This window comes from Theobroma umbraticum, unplaced genomic scaffold (genome assembly GCF_002168275.2).
Source record: "Theobroma umbraticum cultivar Fairchild unplaced genomic scaffold, ASM216827v3 scaffold_44.0, whole genome shotgun sequence".
Taxonomy (NCBI): domain Eukaryota; kingdom Viridiplantae; phylum Streptophyta; class Magnoliopsida; order Malvales; family Malvaceae; genus Theobroma; species Theobroma umbraticum.
The window spans coordinates 1,614,639-1,632,500 of NW_018397255.1; the positions used below are offsets into that span (position 1 = coordinate 1,614,639).

Here is a 17,862-nt window from a genome sequence, read left to right on the forward strand (position 1 = left end):
ACCAGCCTTTAACTTTCGAGCATATTTCTGATTTTATCTATGATTATGTTATTGCTTATGTAACGGTTTTACTATCGTGTCTATAAATAAATTTCAATACAAATTCAAACATCCAATAGCAAACCTAAATTATTATTAAATTGATTAATTCTTGAAATCTTACTTGAATAAAGGAATATATTAAGCAATAGAAGAAATTTTCGGTTCTTGTATTTGTTATTGCTTATGCAATGCTTTTGCTCATTACTATCATATATAGTAAAGCTTTTTGATATTTTATTTTTGAAAAATAATTTTATTAATATCAAAATGAAGATGTCGCATCTGAAAATTTGATTCATTAATTAATATATAATTTTTTGATTTAAAAAGCAAAATTCAAATCTTCTTTTCCTCACTTATTAAAAAAAATTCTTCGTATAAAGTCTCACGTCTGATTAGTCAAAGACTCTAGTCCCATTAAAACCTGATATGAGAAGAGAAATTGTACAAAAACCTCAAAGCTGCCACTCACAAAAAATTCGTGACTGAACCTACCGAGCATTTCAATTAATTAGCTGCATAATTAGTTTAAACCATTAACAATTAATAAAATAAAAATCTCGTAAAAAAAGTGATAAGTTTTTTTTATATAAAATGTATTAAAAGTTATTTTCATTTAATGTATTTTAAAGATTATTCTAAAGACATTCATATTAAATAAATCAAATTAATAGTTAAATGTTGAAAGAAAGAAACGAGTTTTGCACCTCAATTATATGACGTTTATAGTAATGATTTAGTGTTTAGATAGACAATCACATGCATTGATTGTGTGATAGAGACGTAGAAATTTTATTAGAATTTTTTTTTTCAGTTCACATAATAGACAATAAATTTAATTAAATTATTATTGAGAAAGATATTCTAGTTTTATTTTTAACACGATTAATTACTAATTTTTTGTGACACATTTTCAAATGATGAGCCCAAATCCATTATCTAAATCTTGTATTAAGCACCTCGTGGATTTTGTTATTGATTTCAATTGCAAAAAATCATGAGAGATAGTGTATGTATTTATAACTTCATCTTTAATTATATAACAAACTCAAGTGAAACGTCAAAGTTTGGATTTATATATGATTACAAGTGGTAATATATAATTAAGTTTATAAAGTTGAAGAAATATTTTTTTAATAATTTTTTTATATATTTAAAAAATAGATTTTGTTTTTTTAAAAAATTATACATTAAGTAATAAACAAAATGCTTGAATACCTTTTTTCAATAATATTTGATCGATAATGAAAAAAATATTTTAAATTCAAATTCCCTTTCATACAAATTATTAATAAAATCACGTTACATTTTTTTTTATTTATTCAACTTGCTTGATATTGCAGAATAATTTAGACTCGTTGGCATGAGGTCATGGGGTAAAAATTTTGACTCGGATGCGTACAACCCAAAACAGAAGAATATCGTTCTTGCTTCTTGGCAGTCTCCAAATTGAGGAGCCTGACTTCAAATTATTCAGCAATAGATATTTCTATTAAAAAGGGAAAATAAGCATGTGAGACTCCTTTTTATTTATTTTTTTTTTAATTTGAGACTATATCCACTGGAATCTACTATACGCAAATAGCATAAATTCATGATGCTTATCTTAAAACATGATGGGGTACTCAATAATTTCTTACATTTTACCCAAACTTATTGATAATTAATCATTATTAAATTAATTAAGGTTGTTTCTATGAAAAGTAACGCTATAAGAATTCACATCCGTATTGGTCATGAGGATTTTTTTTTTTTAGAAATTCACACAAAAAAAAAGAATAAATTATGTTTCAAAGGTGAATAACTGTTTTGATGCTTCAAGGAGAAATGGCATATAAACGATTTAATTTCTTCATATAAAAAATGGTTTAGAGGTAGATGATGGAGAAAATCATCTTTGATCCAGTAAATTTGCTCATTTTTTTAAAGAATTTGTTTAAATGTTTAGTTGTTTACCAAATTAAGGGTTAAAAGTGGATAACATTACAATTTTAACCATGAAACCGTTACTCAGGTTGGCATTAACTGACTTGTCAAATGGTAACTTTCATATCTGCCAGGTGCAAGTTCTTGAATTAACTCTTTGTAGCAAATATTCTCACCCAAGAAAAAAAAAAACAGAAAAACTTGTGGAGGAATTTTCGTGAATGCCAAACAGCTTTTTAAGAGATATATCAATATTTATTGTTCTAACATATGTGGCGACACGCTAGCGTGACTGTAACAGTCATCAATCCTGTCCATGTTCAAGACAGAGAAAGTGTCCCATGTAACGGAGCCTATTCTAATCCTTTGACCTCCAGGATAACTCCTGTAAGAAAATCGCACTTGTTTGCACGGTTACTCAGCCATTTTATTTGGACGGCAATGTATTTACCAGTTACCAGATTAAACAAGTCAACATCAGGGGAGCTGGGCATGAGAAAGTTTCTTACGATCTTACGATTAGAGCGGCTTCGAGCTTAGCCATCCACGTGTAGGGTGATCGAGCCATCCTCTTTGATATTTCCTCTCGTGATTATGTCTCTAATTTCTCGTCCTCCCTAACCTACCCCGATAAATTCAAATTTATTTTGTAAGAATATTCCAAAACGTATGGCAGGCAGCAATAACAAAAAAAAAAAGCCAAGGGACAGCCCCCTTAATTCCCTCCAGTCTCCCGTGTCGTTTGCAAATTTCTCAAATTCTCGCGTTATTTTCATTTATATTTTTATATTTCTTTCTTTCTTTTTTCTGTTCATCTTCCTCTTTTGTTGGACACCTATATAAGGGGCCAATCCTCCATTGATTGTGCCAACCCCAACGACGAGCAAAGCTTTCAAATCTTCACAGCTCTCTCCAAAAAAAAGGAAAAAAGAAAAAAAGAAGTTTATTTCTATTATTTTTGTTTTTAATTTCTTCAATTTCTTGCGATGGCGTTGAAGAAAACACTGGCTGAGAAGCTTTTCAACATTTCGAAAATTTCTTCGCAAGCTCTCACCAACTGCCGGATTTCCTCATCGACGGTTCGAAACCAAGTCTCGCAGAAAGCGGGGAAAGCTACGACCTCCATGGCGCCGGATCCAGGAGACAGTAACGGTAAAGTTAGCGGCAATGGCGTTTTCAGACGGTTCCTTCATAAAGGAGCTCTGTTTTCTCCCGCAATGAGGAAGTTACCTTTGGGGGAAAATTTGATGGAGAGGTTAAACGAAATGGATATTTCCAAGGATCGCATTCGGTTGGACGGATTGAGTCCATATTTGGCGGCGAAATCGGCGGTGCCGGAGGTGGGGGGTCTGTCGGTTGATGAGGTGAAGAAGTTGCTGAGGGTGGCGCAGCTGGAAGTGGTGAAGAAGAGGCTGAGGGAGACCGGGAAAACCTGGATTTCCTATTTGGACTTTATTCGGATCTGTGGAGAAGGTTATTCGGATCCAGAACAAGGATTGCAGTTCGCTAAACAGCTGGACGAATCTGGTTCCGTCATCGTTTTGGGCAACGTCGTCGTTTTGCGACCTGAACAGGTTAATAAAATTTTCTCTACTAATCATCTTTTTATAAGGCGTAATTTTCTGCAGATAAGATTCTATTTTGTGTCCTGGCTCACAGATTCTAGCTTACATAAATCATTCATATGCATGGTGGTGGAAAAAAAAAGATAGGTTTCAAATTCACGATTTTTGCTCTTTAGATTCTTAATTCAGAAGCTACCGAAAACTGATATGGTTTTTTTTGTGGGTATTTTGTGTTTTGTGTTTTCTCTTTCGACAGGATTTTTTACGACAGATCTAAAAACGTGTAAAGGGTTCCCACGTTTGAGATGGTTTGTGAGAAGGACCAAAAAAAAAGCCCTTCGCTGTTTCTACAGTTGTGCACAAGATCACAATTTTTTTTCATCTGTTTTCAACAATTCTTTATGGTGGGGTTTCAGGAGTAAGGCCACGGGAGTGGGATCTTTCTCACCCATTGGCCTTTACTCCACCCATTTCAAAAAAGTACAAAACTTGATACTAATTAATTTGAAGGGGTAAATTTTTAATTAGAGAAAAGTTCAACATTAAGCAAAAATTTTGGAAAAAAAAATGTGTAGGAGAGGAGAGGGATAGCTGGTTGGCTATGGCTTTTTCATTTTTACTTTTTCCTAACTTTTTGGTTTGTGGGGGATGGGAAATGACGACGTTGGGGAGCTTGAGTGGTGTGTTTTAATTGCCCAACTGTTTGGGTAGTAATTAGTATTTGTTTGGGAGTGCTTAGATTTGAAAATATCTGCAAACTTATTGAGACGGTGGATATGAATGATTCTGCCCGAGAGGTGGTGTTGAATTCAACTTTTAATTTTAGACGAATGAGGAAGGAGATTGGTGGGGGAATAGGGGCTTTCTTTGGCGTAAAGTTTACAGGGTTCTTGGCAGTCCCTGTGATGACGATCCCAACTTGTTGACATACACGTATTTATCATTTACTTTTATGATATCAGAAAGTCGACCTGGAATTGTCTTGATAGGGATAGGCTTCAACTTGACATGAGCATTTTCGGCCTTTATATCTCTTATTACTACTTGCTTGTATCATTCTGTCAAGTTTTTACAGTAATTTATTGGTTAGACAACTCTTTAATTTGTTTTATTTTTTTTAAAAAAAAACCCTTAATTTCTTTCCTTTTTCGAGTCATTTTTTCGTTTCTTTTAAAGGTTTGGTTCATTTTGACATTGAAAAGATCCCAACATTGAGAAGAAAAGAAATGTATGTTCAGGTTGAGCCATGTTTTACCCAAAAGCGTTTTGGTTTTCTGATTACAGGTAGCAAAAGCAATTGGAGGTCTAATTCCTTTACCGGGACCCAATCCGAATGATCCAAGAAGAAAAGAACTGGTGGAGTTGGAGAAGCAGAAAGCCTTGATTGATGAAAAAGCTGATTCCTTGGTCCGTCGAGAACTGTGGCTTGGCCTAGCATACTTGGTGGTTCAAACAGCCGGTTTCATGAGGCTAACGTTTTGGGAACTCTCGTGGGATGTCATGGAACCCATTTGTTTCTATGTCACTTCCGTGTACTTCATGGCTGCCTATATATTCTTCCTCAGGACAGCCAAAGAACCTTCTTTCGAAGGTTTCTACCAGAGCAGGTTCAGCACAAAGCAAAAACAGCTGATGAAGGCTCACAATTTTGATACTGAGAGGTATAACGAGTTGGGGAGAATGTTCCATCCACACTCTTCATCAGAACAAACCTCATCCTTGGCCTTATTTGATCATCATTCGGAAAAGATGCAGATTGGTGCTTTAGATCATTGATAGAAAAACAATATACCAAAGCAAGAAAGATTAATAGAAAAATAAATACAATTTTGTTTTAGAATTAGGAGCGGCTTGCCGTACCAATCATGTCAAGAGTTATCCTCCCAAACCTGGCACCCCCTACCCTCCCTCCCTTCCCTCTCCCTCGGTCCACTGTCCAAACATATAAAATATTTCGAGCTAATATGTATTCAGGAGTGATGGTCTATCCAACATAGGCTTAGGAAAATATAAAATCTGTATAGCATAGTCAAGAATTAAATCCAAAATCAAACTTTTCAATTCAAGTAATTGTGAAACCCAGTCAAATTTGGAGTTCCCATTCCCCACTCGCACCTTAAAAATTGAACGGGTTACAGTGTAAAACTTTGAATTATAATTACTGCGTTGGACAGAGACACTTTGAATGCGTTTTAACAACTAATCTGCCGGGTGAAGTCTTTTCTTCTTCTAGCCAAATGAATAATCCTATGTTAATTGCTCAAAATCTTTCTACTGTCTGACAAATTCCAAGAAGCATGAAAGAGACAGACGGGAGTGAACGTTAAAGCATTGCCATACCCAGTCATGATATCAACTTAGCTGTAACCCAGTTAGTTTAGTTGTCTGAATGAGTGAGCCCCGCCACTGTCTTCCAGCCAGCAAGGACAGAACAGCAGGTTGTCCATTTCTGTCATTTTATTCCTGGCAAACCGGTTAGGTCAACCAAATTCTTTTTCCTTAAAAACCGTGTCACTGTCCATTAAGTCTTCCTCCCATATCAATCTACTCCATACTCCTGGGCAATAGCATTGCCACGTGATAGAAACCTAACTTGTCCAAAAAGTTACAAAATACCCATCTGATAAAGATTTCCAGGCTCGTGCCCTGTTACTTGTTCGTGCAGAACTGGGGAAGGTTTTCTCGGACAGGCCCAATCTTTTTGTTCCTGTCATGTCTAGCCATCGGGGCCCTGCTCCTGAAATTCGTATGACACATGTAGTGTCCAAGTTGGATGCTCCCATGATCCCTCAGCCTCGTAACAAGCTACCGACCAGGAAACTTGCTCGTCCACATTTTCCAACGTTTAACAATTAATTACAGCCCCCACAAGTTTTAGCTTGAGCTTGTCTAAATCTGCCGACCTGTCTACTGCATTCTAATTTCGACAGACAACCCTTCAAAAGAACGTGGAACAATCAGGGTTTGACTCAGGATCAGCATCAAGATTATAAATAAAAATGTGTGATGTAATATACGAGAAATACATTGAAATTTTCTATCCACTCAGAAAGGAGTACCAATCCTATATATAGAGTTCTACGTTGCAAGAACGTGGATCTCTTGTTCAAAACATTATCCTTTGTACGAGTTCAAACAATTAGCAATATAATATTACCATATAGCATTGTTTTTCAAACTAGATTAAGGTAGGCTCTCATCATATATAAAATTCAATCCTGTATTATTCTTGTTTAAGCAACGTGTCCCACAAAAAGGGTCGATGGGGGCCTTACCCAATCATTGCTTCAGCTTTGAGATGATCATGGCGCAAGGGCTGGGAACTTGAGTGAAAAATCAAAATTACTTTTTCAAAAAGGAAAACAACAACAATTGTGAAGTTAATTTTCGTACGGATTAAATGACTTCTCATTTGGAGTATTTTTCATTAAATTTGGAAGAATTTTCCAGATTCGTCTAGTGACGTTTAGAATCTATCAGCAACGTAAACCAAAGAACAAATCTTTTAGAGATGGGGTGACTGCAGATTTTTTATTCAGATGATTCTGGACACTGATTAATCTCGCAGGGAAGGCGGGCCCAACTTCATTAATAGTGTTTTCCATATGGTTGCTTCCCTTTTTCCCATGCTTTTTCCACGAGTGCTGTTTTCATGTCGGCCAGGACGTACTTAGGGGAGGGCGAGGCGGCGGGGCTGGGCCGTCGCGCCGCAAACCCCAAAGTTCCTAAAATTGTTCATATACCCTTTATAAGATACGTAATTTTGCTTTTGCGAAAATTAAAAATTATAATTTGGCCCCTTAAAAAGTTAAATGCAAGTCAAATTTGGCCCCTATAATTTTTTATTTTTCATTTTTGACTCAACGAGATGCGAAATTAACATATATGATTTCGGAAAACAACAATTTCAATTGTAAAATAAAAAACTATCTAGAATATTTTTAATCAATCTAGTGATTCCAATCTCGCTTCAATATTCACTGGAGTTCAATTTTAGTCTAGTTTTTATAAATATTTTTCTTAACAAAGTAAACTATTTATTATGTAGATGTTTATTGTATCAATTTTGTATATTATGCTATCACAATGTTAGGATTCTTAACTTAAATTTTTACAAAATTAATTGTCAAATTAAAATATCTTTAACATGTTACAACATCACAAATATGAAATTGCACTTTATAAATTATTTTTATGAGGTGAAAAATCATTGTCCTCGGCTTAAATAATGAATATTTTTTGTCATGGATTTTTCTTAATATGTGTGTATGTTAGATGACTTAATATGCTGTAAATTGGTTCATTATAGCAAAAAAAAAAAAAGGAAAATGGGTTCCTTGAATTAGTTAAATTCTTATAAGTTCAAACATCAATTTCACCTTTTCTGTTTTTTTTTTTTCTTTTTTCCTTTATGTGAGTGGTTCTTATCTTTTAATTCCCCCTTTAATCTATTTTCCCTAAATGTATGTATGATGCATTGGCACTTCTCTGTTATCTTTCCCGGCTCATTTGGGCCTCCTTCTTCTTTGTTATATGAACTATGGGCCGAAAAAGACCTTGGGCTGTACTCTTATAATTTTCAAAGAATTATAGTATTGCGTAACATATAACAATTAGCCTTCTTTCTTTCTCAATGATTGAAGTCCTATAGCTGTAGTGAATTTGTAAGTGAGGAACATATCAAATGTCATATAGCTGACCTATCTTTGTTTTCTTTTTCTGTCCTGATAATGTAAGGACTTAGGATTAAGTTATGGTTTTAGCAAAGGATGAGAGCATTTAGGGGAAGAAAGAAGATTTTATTTCATTGTCTAGTTGAGGAGCAGCTAAGGGCTGAGCCAATCCATCTTTTTTGGTTCTAGCATCTTGAAAGAGAGTGGGAAAAGAAGGATAGATTCAGAATTGTACTCTAACAGTCCAGCCCACTTGAATTGTGATTGATCCAGACCAGAGCCTTGTGATGCTGTCAGGATTTTTGTTTGGGTTTTAACTCACCAGGTTTTGCCCAAAGTTTTCTAAATCTGGTTGCTCCTTGGGGGCAAAATATAAATAATTTTTTGTTTGTAATTTGCTCATTGAATTGCTTGAACAGAATTTGAATGGCAATCTTTTCATACCATCATTTAACTGTTAGTATTACTATGAAATTGAAACATGCTTTTTGCTTTGTTCTTGTAACAATCTAAGGTGTGACAATCCTTTTTTAAATGGTGCTCCAACTTCACATCCAACCTGAAGATCTCAAGCAGGAATCCCTTCTCCTTGTTCCCCAACTATTTTCCCAGAAAGAAAAAAAGCCTTTATCTTTACCCGAGACCATTCATGGTAGATAGAATTCAATACTGTATCGGCTTGAGGGTTGAGGCCTAAACTCCTTGATTGAAACAACACAGAGCCTGGCTTTTCGTCAAGCAGTGATGAGATTGAAGAATTTTTGTCAACTGTCATTTTCCTGCTTATAGAGATAAACGAATTTCAATGCTTCCTTATCTCATAATTTACCAATAAAATTACAATGAAGATCGTTTTGTCTTTCTCTTTTGTTTTTGGTATCCTCTCTTGGCTAGAAGTTTCAGCCTGAAAAGTGACCCTTTTCTTTTAAAACACAAATATGTATACCAAATTGTTCGAATGAATACAAAATAGGGTCGAGTACCATAGTTTCTTGAACTGCTCAAACTTGACTTAAGGATTTTAGGAAAGTCCAATTTCACCCCTTTGATCTTTCAAAAAAATCCTTGCCTTCCACGCTGCAAATTGGAACTTGTTATGGCAGCATTTCAATTACCAAGATCTTTCATCTCAAGTCTGAAAACTGCACAAAGAATCAGTGGTGAGTCTGCTACACTTAAAAGAGAGGTCCCTCCCCTCGACATGCTGGTTACTGACCCTTTATATCATCAAGGTGAAACCCTGAAGGATTCCCATTTTTGGATGCCAAAACAATCAATTTTTAGCAGCATCAGCCTTAGTGCAGCAGCCAGCAAAGGATATTCCTTAATTGTTCCGCTTGGGAAAAGAATCATGAGAGCAACACACAGTCAATGAAATACTTTACCTATATAGTAATCGTTTTCTTGGGAATTAAAGACAGTATTCAATTAAAAACAATCCATCCGTTATATGAAATTAAATTTGATGTTCTTTCTTAGGGTATAATAGACTTATAGCATCAATGCATCACAATTCTAATTATTCAAGTGTTGGAATCTAAGCAAAAAGCAATTGACAAAAGAAAAGAGAGAAGGAGAAGAATAATCATCTAATTAGTGTAACGAAATAGATTTTCTGTAAGCACCAACTAACATAATAATAATATCTTTATAGGCCTTATTTTCTTATTTTCTTTTTTGTTTCAAATTAAAAAAAGAAATTTAATTACACAAGTTGTTCAATCTTTTTGAAGACGAAGAAAAAAAAAAAAACCCCAAAAAACCTACACCACTCACAAATCTTTGTCCTTGACAGTTTCCCTCAGCTTAGCTTGTTTCCCATCTTTTCTTCTGCTCTGAACATAAAACTTCAAAAACAGTAACAAAATAACCCCATTCAGAACCGAGTTCAAAACCCAGGCTCCAATTCCATTGCACCCACCTTTCATGAAATGCAAGGTCAAGACCCCGACGTGGCAGACCAGGTTGCAGCCTAACAACAGGATTTGGCAATTCAAAACGAATGGAAAGCAAGCGCTTGGTAACCCTATTCCCGTCCAGAATCTATAGCCATAAACCGCTGCGTAAACCAGGGTCGTGAACAGGATCGCCAAAACCTGAAACGACTGTGAAAACTCTAGCCATAGGAACGACATGATCGTCAATATGGAGTTGTTGAAGAGGTAGAAAAAGGTTAATTTTCGGGTTCGGAAGATTATGAAGATCGTCCGGAACATGTGGAGGAAACGAGAGAGGTAAAAGATGTAGGACCAGAAGAAGACACGCCCAGAGGGACGGGTTCCGAGAGGAAAACAGAGGAGCCATTGGAATGGGGTTTTGGAACGGCGCCAGAACCATCGGGTTTCCTTGATTTCAGCGGCGGCGGAGAGGAGGATTCCGGCGAATATAACGGCGGAGATCAGGGACATGAGCAGGCTGTGGAAGGCCGGGATTGGACCGAGCGGAACAGACCTGCCACGTTTGACGAGGAGGGATAAAAAGAGGTGGAGGAGGGAAGAGAGGGCGAGGTAAAGGGCGATGGATGTGACTAGGAATGACCAGGTGGAGCCCCATGATTGGGTGTGGCTCCAACGGAAGGTGATTATGGAAGGGTGTTGGGAGAGGTAGTAGGCGACGCCGGTCATAGCGGCGGAAGATCGTCGAAGGGTCGATGCTGAGCCTGGATGGCTATTTTACATGGTCTCAGAGTTCTTTTTAAGGAAGAATAAAGAAGTTTGTATTTGAAGCTGAAAATTAAGGGGTTTTCGACAAAGAGAGAGGGGGACGATTAAATTGGGTAGAGGGGACGTGAACGTCTGGTTGCCATGAACTCTTCTACTCCGGGAGTGAGTTTGTTGTCGTATGAGGTGGTCTGAACTGATTTGATGCACGTGTGACTGGTCGCACTTACACGTGTGACTTCTAACCTTTGTTTTTTAGTCAAGACTAACCAATTTTATTATTTTTAGAGTATTAATTAATTACATTTTTCGAATCTTAAAATGAAAATAACAATATTTACAAATTCGGGTATGCATAAAAGTAATAAGAATACGCACATAATTTTTATTTTCGAAGAAATTAGGTGCAATATAATAAAAAGAATTTGGATTCAAATTAAAATATTTGTAATACCAATATTGTTGTTGGTTGAATTTGCAAAGGAATAAGAAAAAATATGGATGTTTGTGTGATTTTAATTAGACAACGTGCCACTACCTTAAGGTATTTTTTAAAATGGTATGTACTTTTATAAAGAAATATATGTCAAATTCACTCCTTTGCATTTCATGTTGTAACGAGTTAAACGTTTACAAAAGTGAAGTACGCGAGTAATAATTATGTAATATCTTTTAATTTATTCTTTCAAAAAAGCAGGAAGTAAAGAAGAACAGTAAAGAAATTTTGCTGGATTAGTGATGCCTTTGTTAAAGTTTTGAAAGTTTTCAATTTCCAAATGCGGACGAAACAATATCAATTAGCACATTTACATTATGCTTTTGATTTCCTTAAAGAATGAAGATTTCCAGGATATTAGAATAAAGAAAAAGCCTTTCACAGTAAACTTTAACGAGTGATGTGACAAAGAGGGGTCAACAGCTTGGCCAGCCTTTTCCTAGTGGCAAAAAGGAAAGAAACGTGGGTTGCGACGGAAATACATGTGTTAATGAGTTGGATTGAATTAGTTAAGATGATAGGTTCAGAGAGAAATAACAACTAAAGCATGTTTGATGAGTTTTATGATGATTTATGGTTTTATTGTATCTGAGATTCGGATAATTGCTAAACATATTTATTGGAGATTTTGTTTCTTTTTATAAGATTTTGATTTAAAATTGTTCAGAGAATATTTTGTAAAGAGAGTATATTTTGTTTTGCATAAGGGGCGTGAGCAAGCTCCTCTCGATAAGTATATATTTGTCTTGCTTTGGAAAGTTATGGAGTTTTGTAATATTTCTTTTATGAAATGCACAATTTCATGGCTTAAAAAAAAAATGTGTTTTAGGTTCTTGAATTTATTGATTTATTTATAGAATCTCAAAGTTGAGAATTTGAAATTGATTAGACATATCTGTACATTAAAACACTGCATGATTTTGATAACTTAAACCTAACTGCGAGCAGGTAAATCAATTAGTTATTAGATATTATATTACTGGTTTTTATGTATTGTGTCACTAATTTTTAAGTATTGTGAAATTGAGTTTTAGGTATTACGTAACTTAATCATTGTGTGATTGGTTTTTAGGTATTATGTGACTAGTTTTTAGGTATTGTGTAACTAATTTTTAAATAATGTTTAAGCCACACAATGTTTTACTAACAAGTCACGTAATACTTATCAACTATTCGCGCAAATGTCATGTCAACCAGTCATGCAATACTTAAAAATTAGTTACGTAATATTTAAAAATTAATCAAATAATTTTCAAAATCAGTCACACAATACCTAAAAATTAGCAACACAATACCTAAAAAATTAGCAACATAATACCTAAAAATTGATTATGCAATATTTAAAAACAAAAAAAACTACTAAATTCCATTTAATAAGATCAACAACTTCAAACAATATACCATATTCCATTAACAACATAATTAACGAATATGCCTACTCGATAAAGAATGTTCAAAATGCTCAAAGGTTTTTCTTCATATATCAAAAATAATTCCAAAATGCTTAAAAATGCTCAAAATGTTCAAAAGTTGTCTTCGTGTATAAAAAATTACTCCAAAAAGCTAAAAATACTTAAACGTTTTTTTTCTGGTAAGGAATACTCTAGAGATAAATGCTCTGGGGAAGAAAGCTTATAGAATATTAGTTGGCTTGAGGCACAAACTTAAACATACTTGACCCGTTAAAAGGTTTCGAGTTGAAGCGCGAAGCCAAACAAATGAGTCAATTTAATTAAAGGTAATTTTATCAAAATTTTAATTCTATTGACTAAAAACAATTAAAATTATGAGAAAGTCTATTTTCAGAAACGTTTTATGCATGGGAACTATTTATAAAAAAAACTCAAGATAAAATGATCTTTTTACCCTTGTCACGTCAATAAATTAATGGAAATATTAGCGGTTGACTAACGGTTAAACTTATATGTTTAGTGAAAAATTTTTTTGAGACAGAGTGTCAATTTTTGAAAAAGTAATGTACCTCTATATAATTTCGATCAAAATTTAAAAAGATCAAGTCAAAATTTAAAAAGATCAAGGTGTTTTACTCTTTCACTTATTAATGATGATAAACAAACAAAAGGTCCCTATAGTTGCCCTATGTTGACCTTTTGCTCTAACAAATGTTGTTCAATATTAAGTACTGAAGGAGGGTTTGCTGTTGGCTTGTCCTTTGCATGTGTAACGATCCAAGTCTAACTACTAGCTCGTCCTTTGCATGTGTAACGATCCAAGTCTAACTACAGGTCTAGCAACTCTTTGAGTCTAAATTTAGTGAAAATTTTTTTGAGACAGAGTGTCAATTTTTGAAAACTAATGTATCTCTATATAATTTTGATCAAAATTTAAAAAGATCAAAGTATTTTACCCTTTCACTTATTAATGATGATAAACAAACAAAAGGTCCCTATAGTTGCCCTATGTTGACCCTTTGCTCTAACAAATGTTGTTCAATTTTAGGTACTGAAGGAGGGTTTGCTGTTGGCTTGTCCTTTGCATGTGTAACGATCCAAGTCTAACTACTAGCTCGTCCTTTGCATGTGTAACGATCCAAGTCTAACTACTGGTCCAACAACTCTTTGAGTCTAAACCACGTGCACGTGGCCCTTAAAAGCTTAAGCTCAAGTTATTCCAAGTCTAACTACTAGTCCAGCAACTCTTTGAGTCTCAACCATGTGCACGTGGCCCTTAAAAGTTTAAGCTCAAGTTATTATTGAGTTACTAGTAGTAGTAGACTTGAATTATTATATAGGTCTTAATAATCACATTCACATCAGATGTAAGATGTTGGGTATCATAATGCCACCCACTCAAATCCTTGATGTTTTCATCAAGGCCAGACATCACATCCACAAGTTCAAGATCTCATCAGAATCCACAAGTCTGAGATCTCATCAGAGCAATGTTCACATCCATAGGTCCAAGATCTCATCAAAGCAATGTGAAGCTCACATGAGATCAATGTTCACATCCATAGGTCCAAGATCTCATCAGAGCAATGTGAAGCTCACATCGGACTGGTGCAAGCTCTGATACCATTTGTAACGACATATGTCCAACCACTGACCCAACAACTCTTTGGGCATAAATCACGTGACCCTAAAAAACTTAAGCTCAAGTTACTACTAGTAGTATACTTGGATTGTTATATAGGTCTTAACAATCACATTCATACCAGATGTGGGATGTTGGATATCGCAATCCTACCCACTCTAATCCTTGATATCCTCATCAAAGCCACACATCACATCCATAGAACCAAGATCCAGAGGTGAGATCTTTCACAAATGGTATCAAAGCCTGCGCTAGTTCGATGTGAGCTTTCACATTGCTCTGGTGAAATCTTAGTCCTGTGGATGTGATGTGTGACCGCCACTCCGATGTGAGTTTTCACATTATTTTGGTGAGGTCTTGATCCTGTGGACATCAAGTATTTGAGTGGGTGAGATTGTGATACCCAACATCCCACATCTGATGTAAATGTGATTGTTAAGACCTATATAACAATCCAAGTTTACTACTATTAGCAACTTGAGCTTAAGCTTTTGAGGATCACTTGATTTAGGCCAAAAAAGTTATTGGTCTAGTGATTAGACTTGGGTCGTTACAGCATGTGACTCACTTGGAAATGATTTTCCAATGGTTTTTATCTTTTTAATGCAGGAGAATGATCGATTATCCTCTGCTGCAAAACCCTCCTCAGTGAATGCTTTCACTATCTTATATATATATATATATATATATATATATATATATATAATTAGGGAAGGGGAGATTCGAACACTACTATTTAAGTAGGAAGATCATACATCAACCAATGAGTTTAATGCTCTAATGCTTTCACTATCTTATTTCCTTTTGTGCAGGTTAAACTGCTATTATGTTATATCTGAGTATTTGATTCATTAGTTAATACATAATTTTTTTATTTAAAAAATAAAATTTAAATTCTTTTTTTTTTAATTAAAAAAAAACTGCTGCTATGCCATATCGAGAGGCTGATTGAGTTGCTGATCTTTTGGCCAGGAGAGGCTGTTAACATCTCTAGAGTTCATTATGTCTAAATCTTAGCATCAACTTGTTACTGGCTTGGAAAGAAGGTTTCCCTGATTTGTTTATAAAAAAGGTCGGCTAGAAAGTAGAAGATTTTCTTAAATAATCCTTTCAGGTAATGCTTGTGTGTGGCCAATAGTTTTTATGAATATGATTTTCGTGTGTCTGAGCTTGCGTTAGTTATTTAAACAGCCAACGCTCAGGAAAAGAAGGCATATAGTCGGTTCATGCATGACATCACGGTAAGATTAAACATATGCTGTACGATTAGCTTACATTGTCCTTGTAATTTGATCTCTTGATAATTACTATATATATATATATATATATATATAATTAATCATATGACCATTATGTCAGCTATTTACTTGGATCTTCTTTCAATTTGATCAGTCGAGAACTAGCTAGCTAGTGATCTTCCTTTGATAGTTAAATTATTTTTTTATTCAAAAAATAAGAGAATCCAATCAATTTTTTGAAATAAAAAGATATATATATATCTATTATACGGAAAATCATACATTCAAGTACAATTAAATTATTGATAACTAAGAAATTTCATAATATCTTATTTTTTTGGAAAGAAGGATCTCAATACTTGTCTTTATATCATAAAAATCGATAATTGTAGAATAGAATATCCAAATTAAAACAAATAAAAGAAAAAAAATGACAGAGGAAGGAACCTGATGACAATTATAGGAACTCAAGAAATTCATGCTGTCCCTGTCAAAATAGTTTCTTGGCTGCTATTGATCAATTTCGATCCTCCAAACTGTTTCTTTTCGTTTTTTTTTTTGATAGTATTTTTTATGAATCGAACATTTGTGGGACATATGGCATTATTGGAATCGTAGGATTTCTTTGATGAAATTCATCAACCTAATTAATTAGTATAGCAAATTAAAGGGCATGTAATCATCCCAACTTTCCCACCAAATTAGCAAAAGATCACTGCTTTTATGATCTTATGCTTGGATTTTGTCCAAGAGTACTGCTTTGTTTTGACATATGGTTGTAGCTTTTTTTCTCTTTTCAAGTTTGCAATCAATTTCCTCTGAACAATATTTGAAGCTTATGAACGAAATGGGGTCCTCTTCTTGGTCGTCGTCTTGTAGCTATCATTTTGTTTATTTATCCATGAATTTGAGAGAATTGGAGAGGCAAAGGATGAGAAAATCTCTTCAAACAAGTTACTTAAAATTGCTTTTAAGATGTTGGCACCAATTAACAGGTAAACACGATTCATATCTAGTTATAGATATATTGACGATATAGCGATTAATAGGTTATGAGTTGAACGACAACATAAATATGTAGATTAATAGATAAAGATATGAGTAATATCTTTCATTGAATTAAAGAGAAGAAAAAGGTCGTCCCAAATGTAGAAGAACCCCATACATTGAACGTGATAATCGTGAAACAACAATTTTCAAGTTTCAATAATTGTTATTGATCAGATAACAGATGTCACCATTTGAGATTGCAAAAGTTTCATTAAAAAGGGCGAAACGAACCGAATTGAATGATATTGACAGGAATGGAGCAGTTGTTTGTAGACTAATAAAGAGAACCTCTGTAAAAGCAAAATTGCTTTACAATTATAATGGCGTTTACCATACGGGGTCCTCCTGTTTTGATGAGAAAGGTACATTTGGTTGAAGACTTTGAAAAGAATGGACAAGCCACAAGCATAGCAACCTCTATAGTTTCCAATGACTGGAATCATGGTGGAGGAGGTAATGCCGTGATGCACATTTTACCTTCTTGTCTCATTCTGTCCAAAATTCACAAAAAATGGGAATAAAATCCTCCAGCAAAGTCTTAACAAATTAAGTTTTCGGTGAACCTGATCAAGCTCTAAACTTCAGATAACAAAATTTTTAAGCAAAAACCAAACGGATTATGATAAATTATGTGATGATGAATGAGACTAATGAGCAGTAAACAGAGTCCGTACAAGACTTTTGATCGTAACTAATAATATTCAATTACATGAAGTCAATCATAGTTTCCCTTCAATGTTTTTGTGCTTCACCTACCCAGACTGAGACAGTAAGAATTTAAAACAAGAAAAAAGATATAAAGAAGATTGCTTGTAGAACACCGTAGACTATGGAATGTCAGCTTTGCCAATGCCATACCAAATATTGGCTTAGAAAAATGGCAAAGAACAGTGAGAGTTAAGACTAAGTTATTAAAATAGGGTCAGGTGGAACTGAATTTCCTGCCTGAGGTGGTCGTTTACCTGTGCAAGAAAGTCTATTATTTTGTGCCAACCGACCTAACACTCAGCTCTCTAATCAAGCAGTAAAATAAACAGTTGTTTCAGCAGTTCAGGGTCATGCAAAAGGAGCATGCTGTTTCATTTCAAGCAGCATAAATTTGCTATCTACCTTTCTTTTACTGTACTTTTCTTCTCTCCCACACTGCTAGGATGCCTT

The 17,862-nt window shown here is 34.6% G+C and overlaps 2 protein-coding genes across 2 annotated transcripts; one reads left to right on the forward strand and one right to left on the reverse strand.

Annotated features, from left to right (window-relative positions):
• The first annotated feature begins 2,823 nt into the window (after positions 1-2,823).
• LOC110429450 (calcium uniporter protein 3, mitochondrial) lies at positions 2,824-5,599 on the forward strand. The gene is made up of 2 exons (XM_021445504.2): positions 2,824-3,542; positions 4,818-5,599. Exons 1-2 carry the CDS (start codon positions 2,955-2,957, stop codon positions 5,307-5,309), a joined length of 1,080 nt encoding a protein of 359 aa, XP_021301179.1. The 5' UTR covers positions 2,824-2,954; the 3' UTR covers positions 5,310-5,599.
• Positions 5,600-9,835: 4,236 nt separating this feature from the next.
• Positions 9,836-11,105, reverse strand: HOS3-1 (GNS1/SUR4 membrane protein family). The gene has a single exon (XM_021419534.2). The coding sequence runs from the start codon at positions 10,828-10,830 to the stop codon at positions 9,979-9,981; it is 852 nt and encodes a 283-aa protein (XP_021275209.1). The 5' UTR covers positions 10,831-11,105; the 3' UTR covers positions 9,836-9,978.
• Positions 11,106-17,862: the final 6,757 nt, after the last annotated feature.

Coding starts and splice junctions, on each gene's coding strand:
- LOC110429450 (XM_021445504.2), top strand. CDS start 2,955: ATGGCGTTGAAGAAAACACTGGCTGAGAAGCTTTTCAACATTTCGAAA. Junction 3,543..4,817: donor TCGTTTTGCGACCTGAACAG/GTTAATAAAATT, acceptor TTCTGATTACAG/GTAGCAAAAGCAATTGGAGG.
- HOS3-1 (XM_021419534.2), bottom strand. CDS start 10,830: ATGACCGGCGTCGCCTACTACCTCTCCCAACACCCTTCCATAATCACC.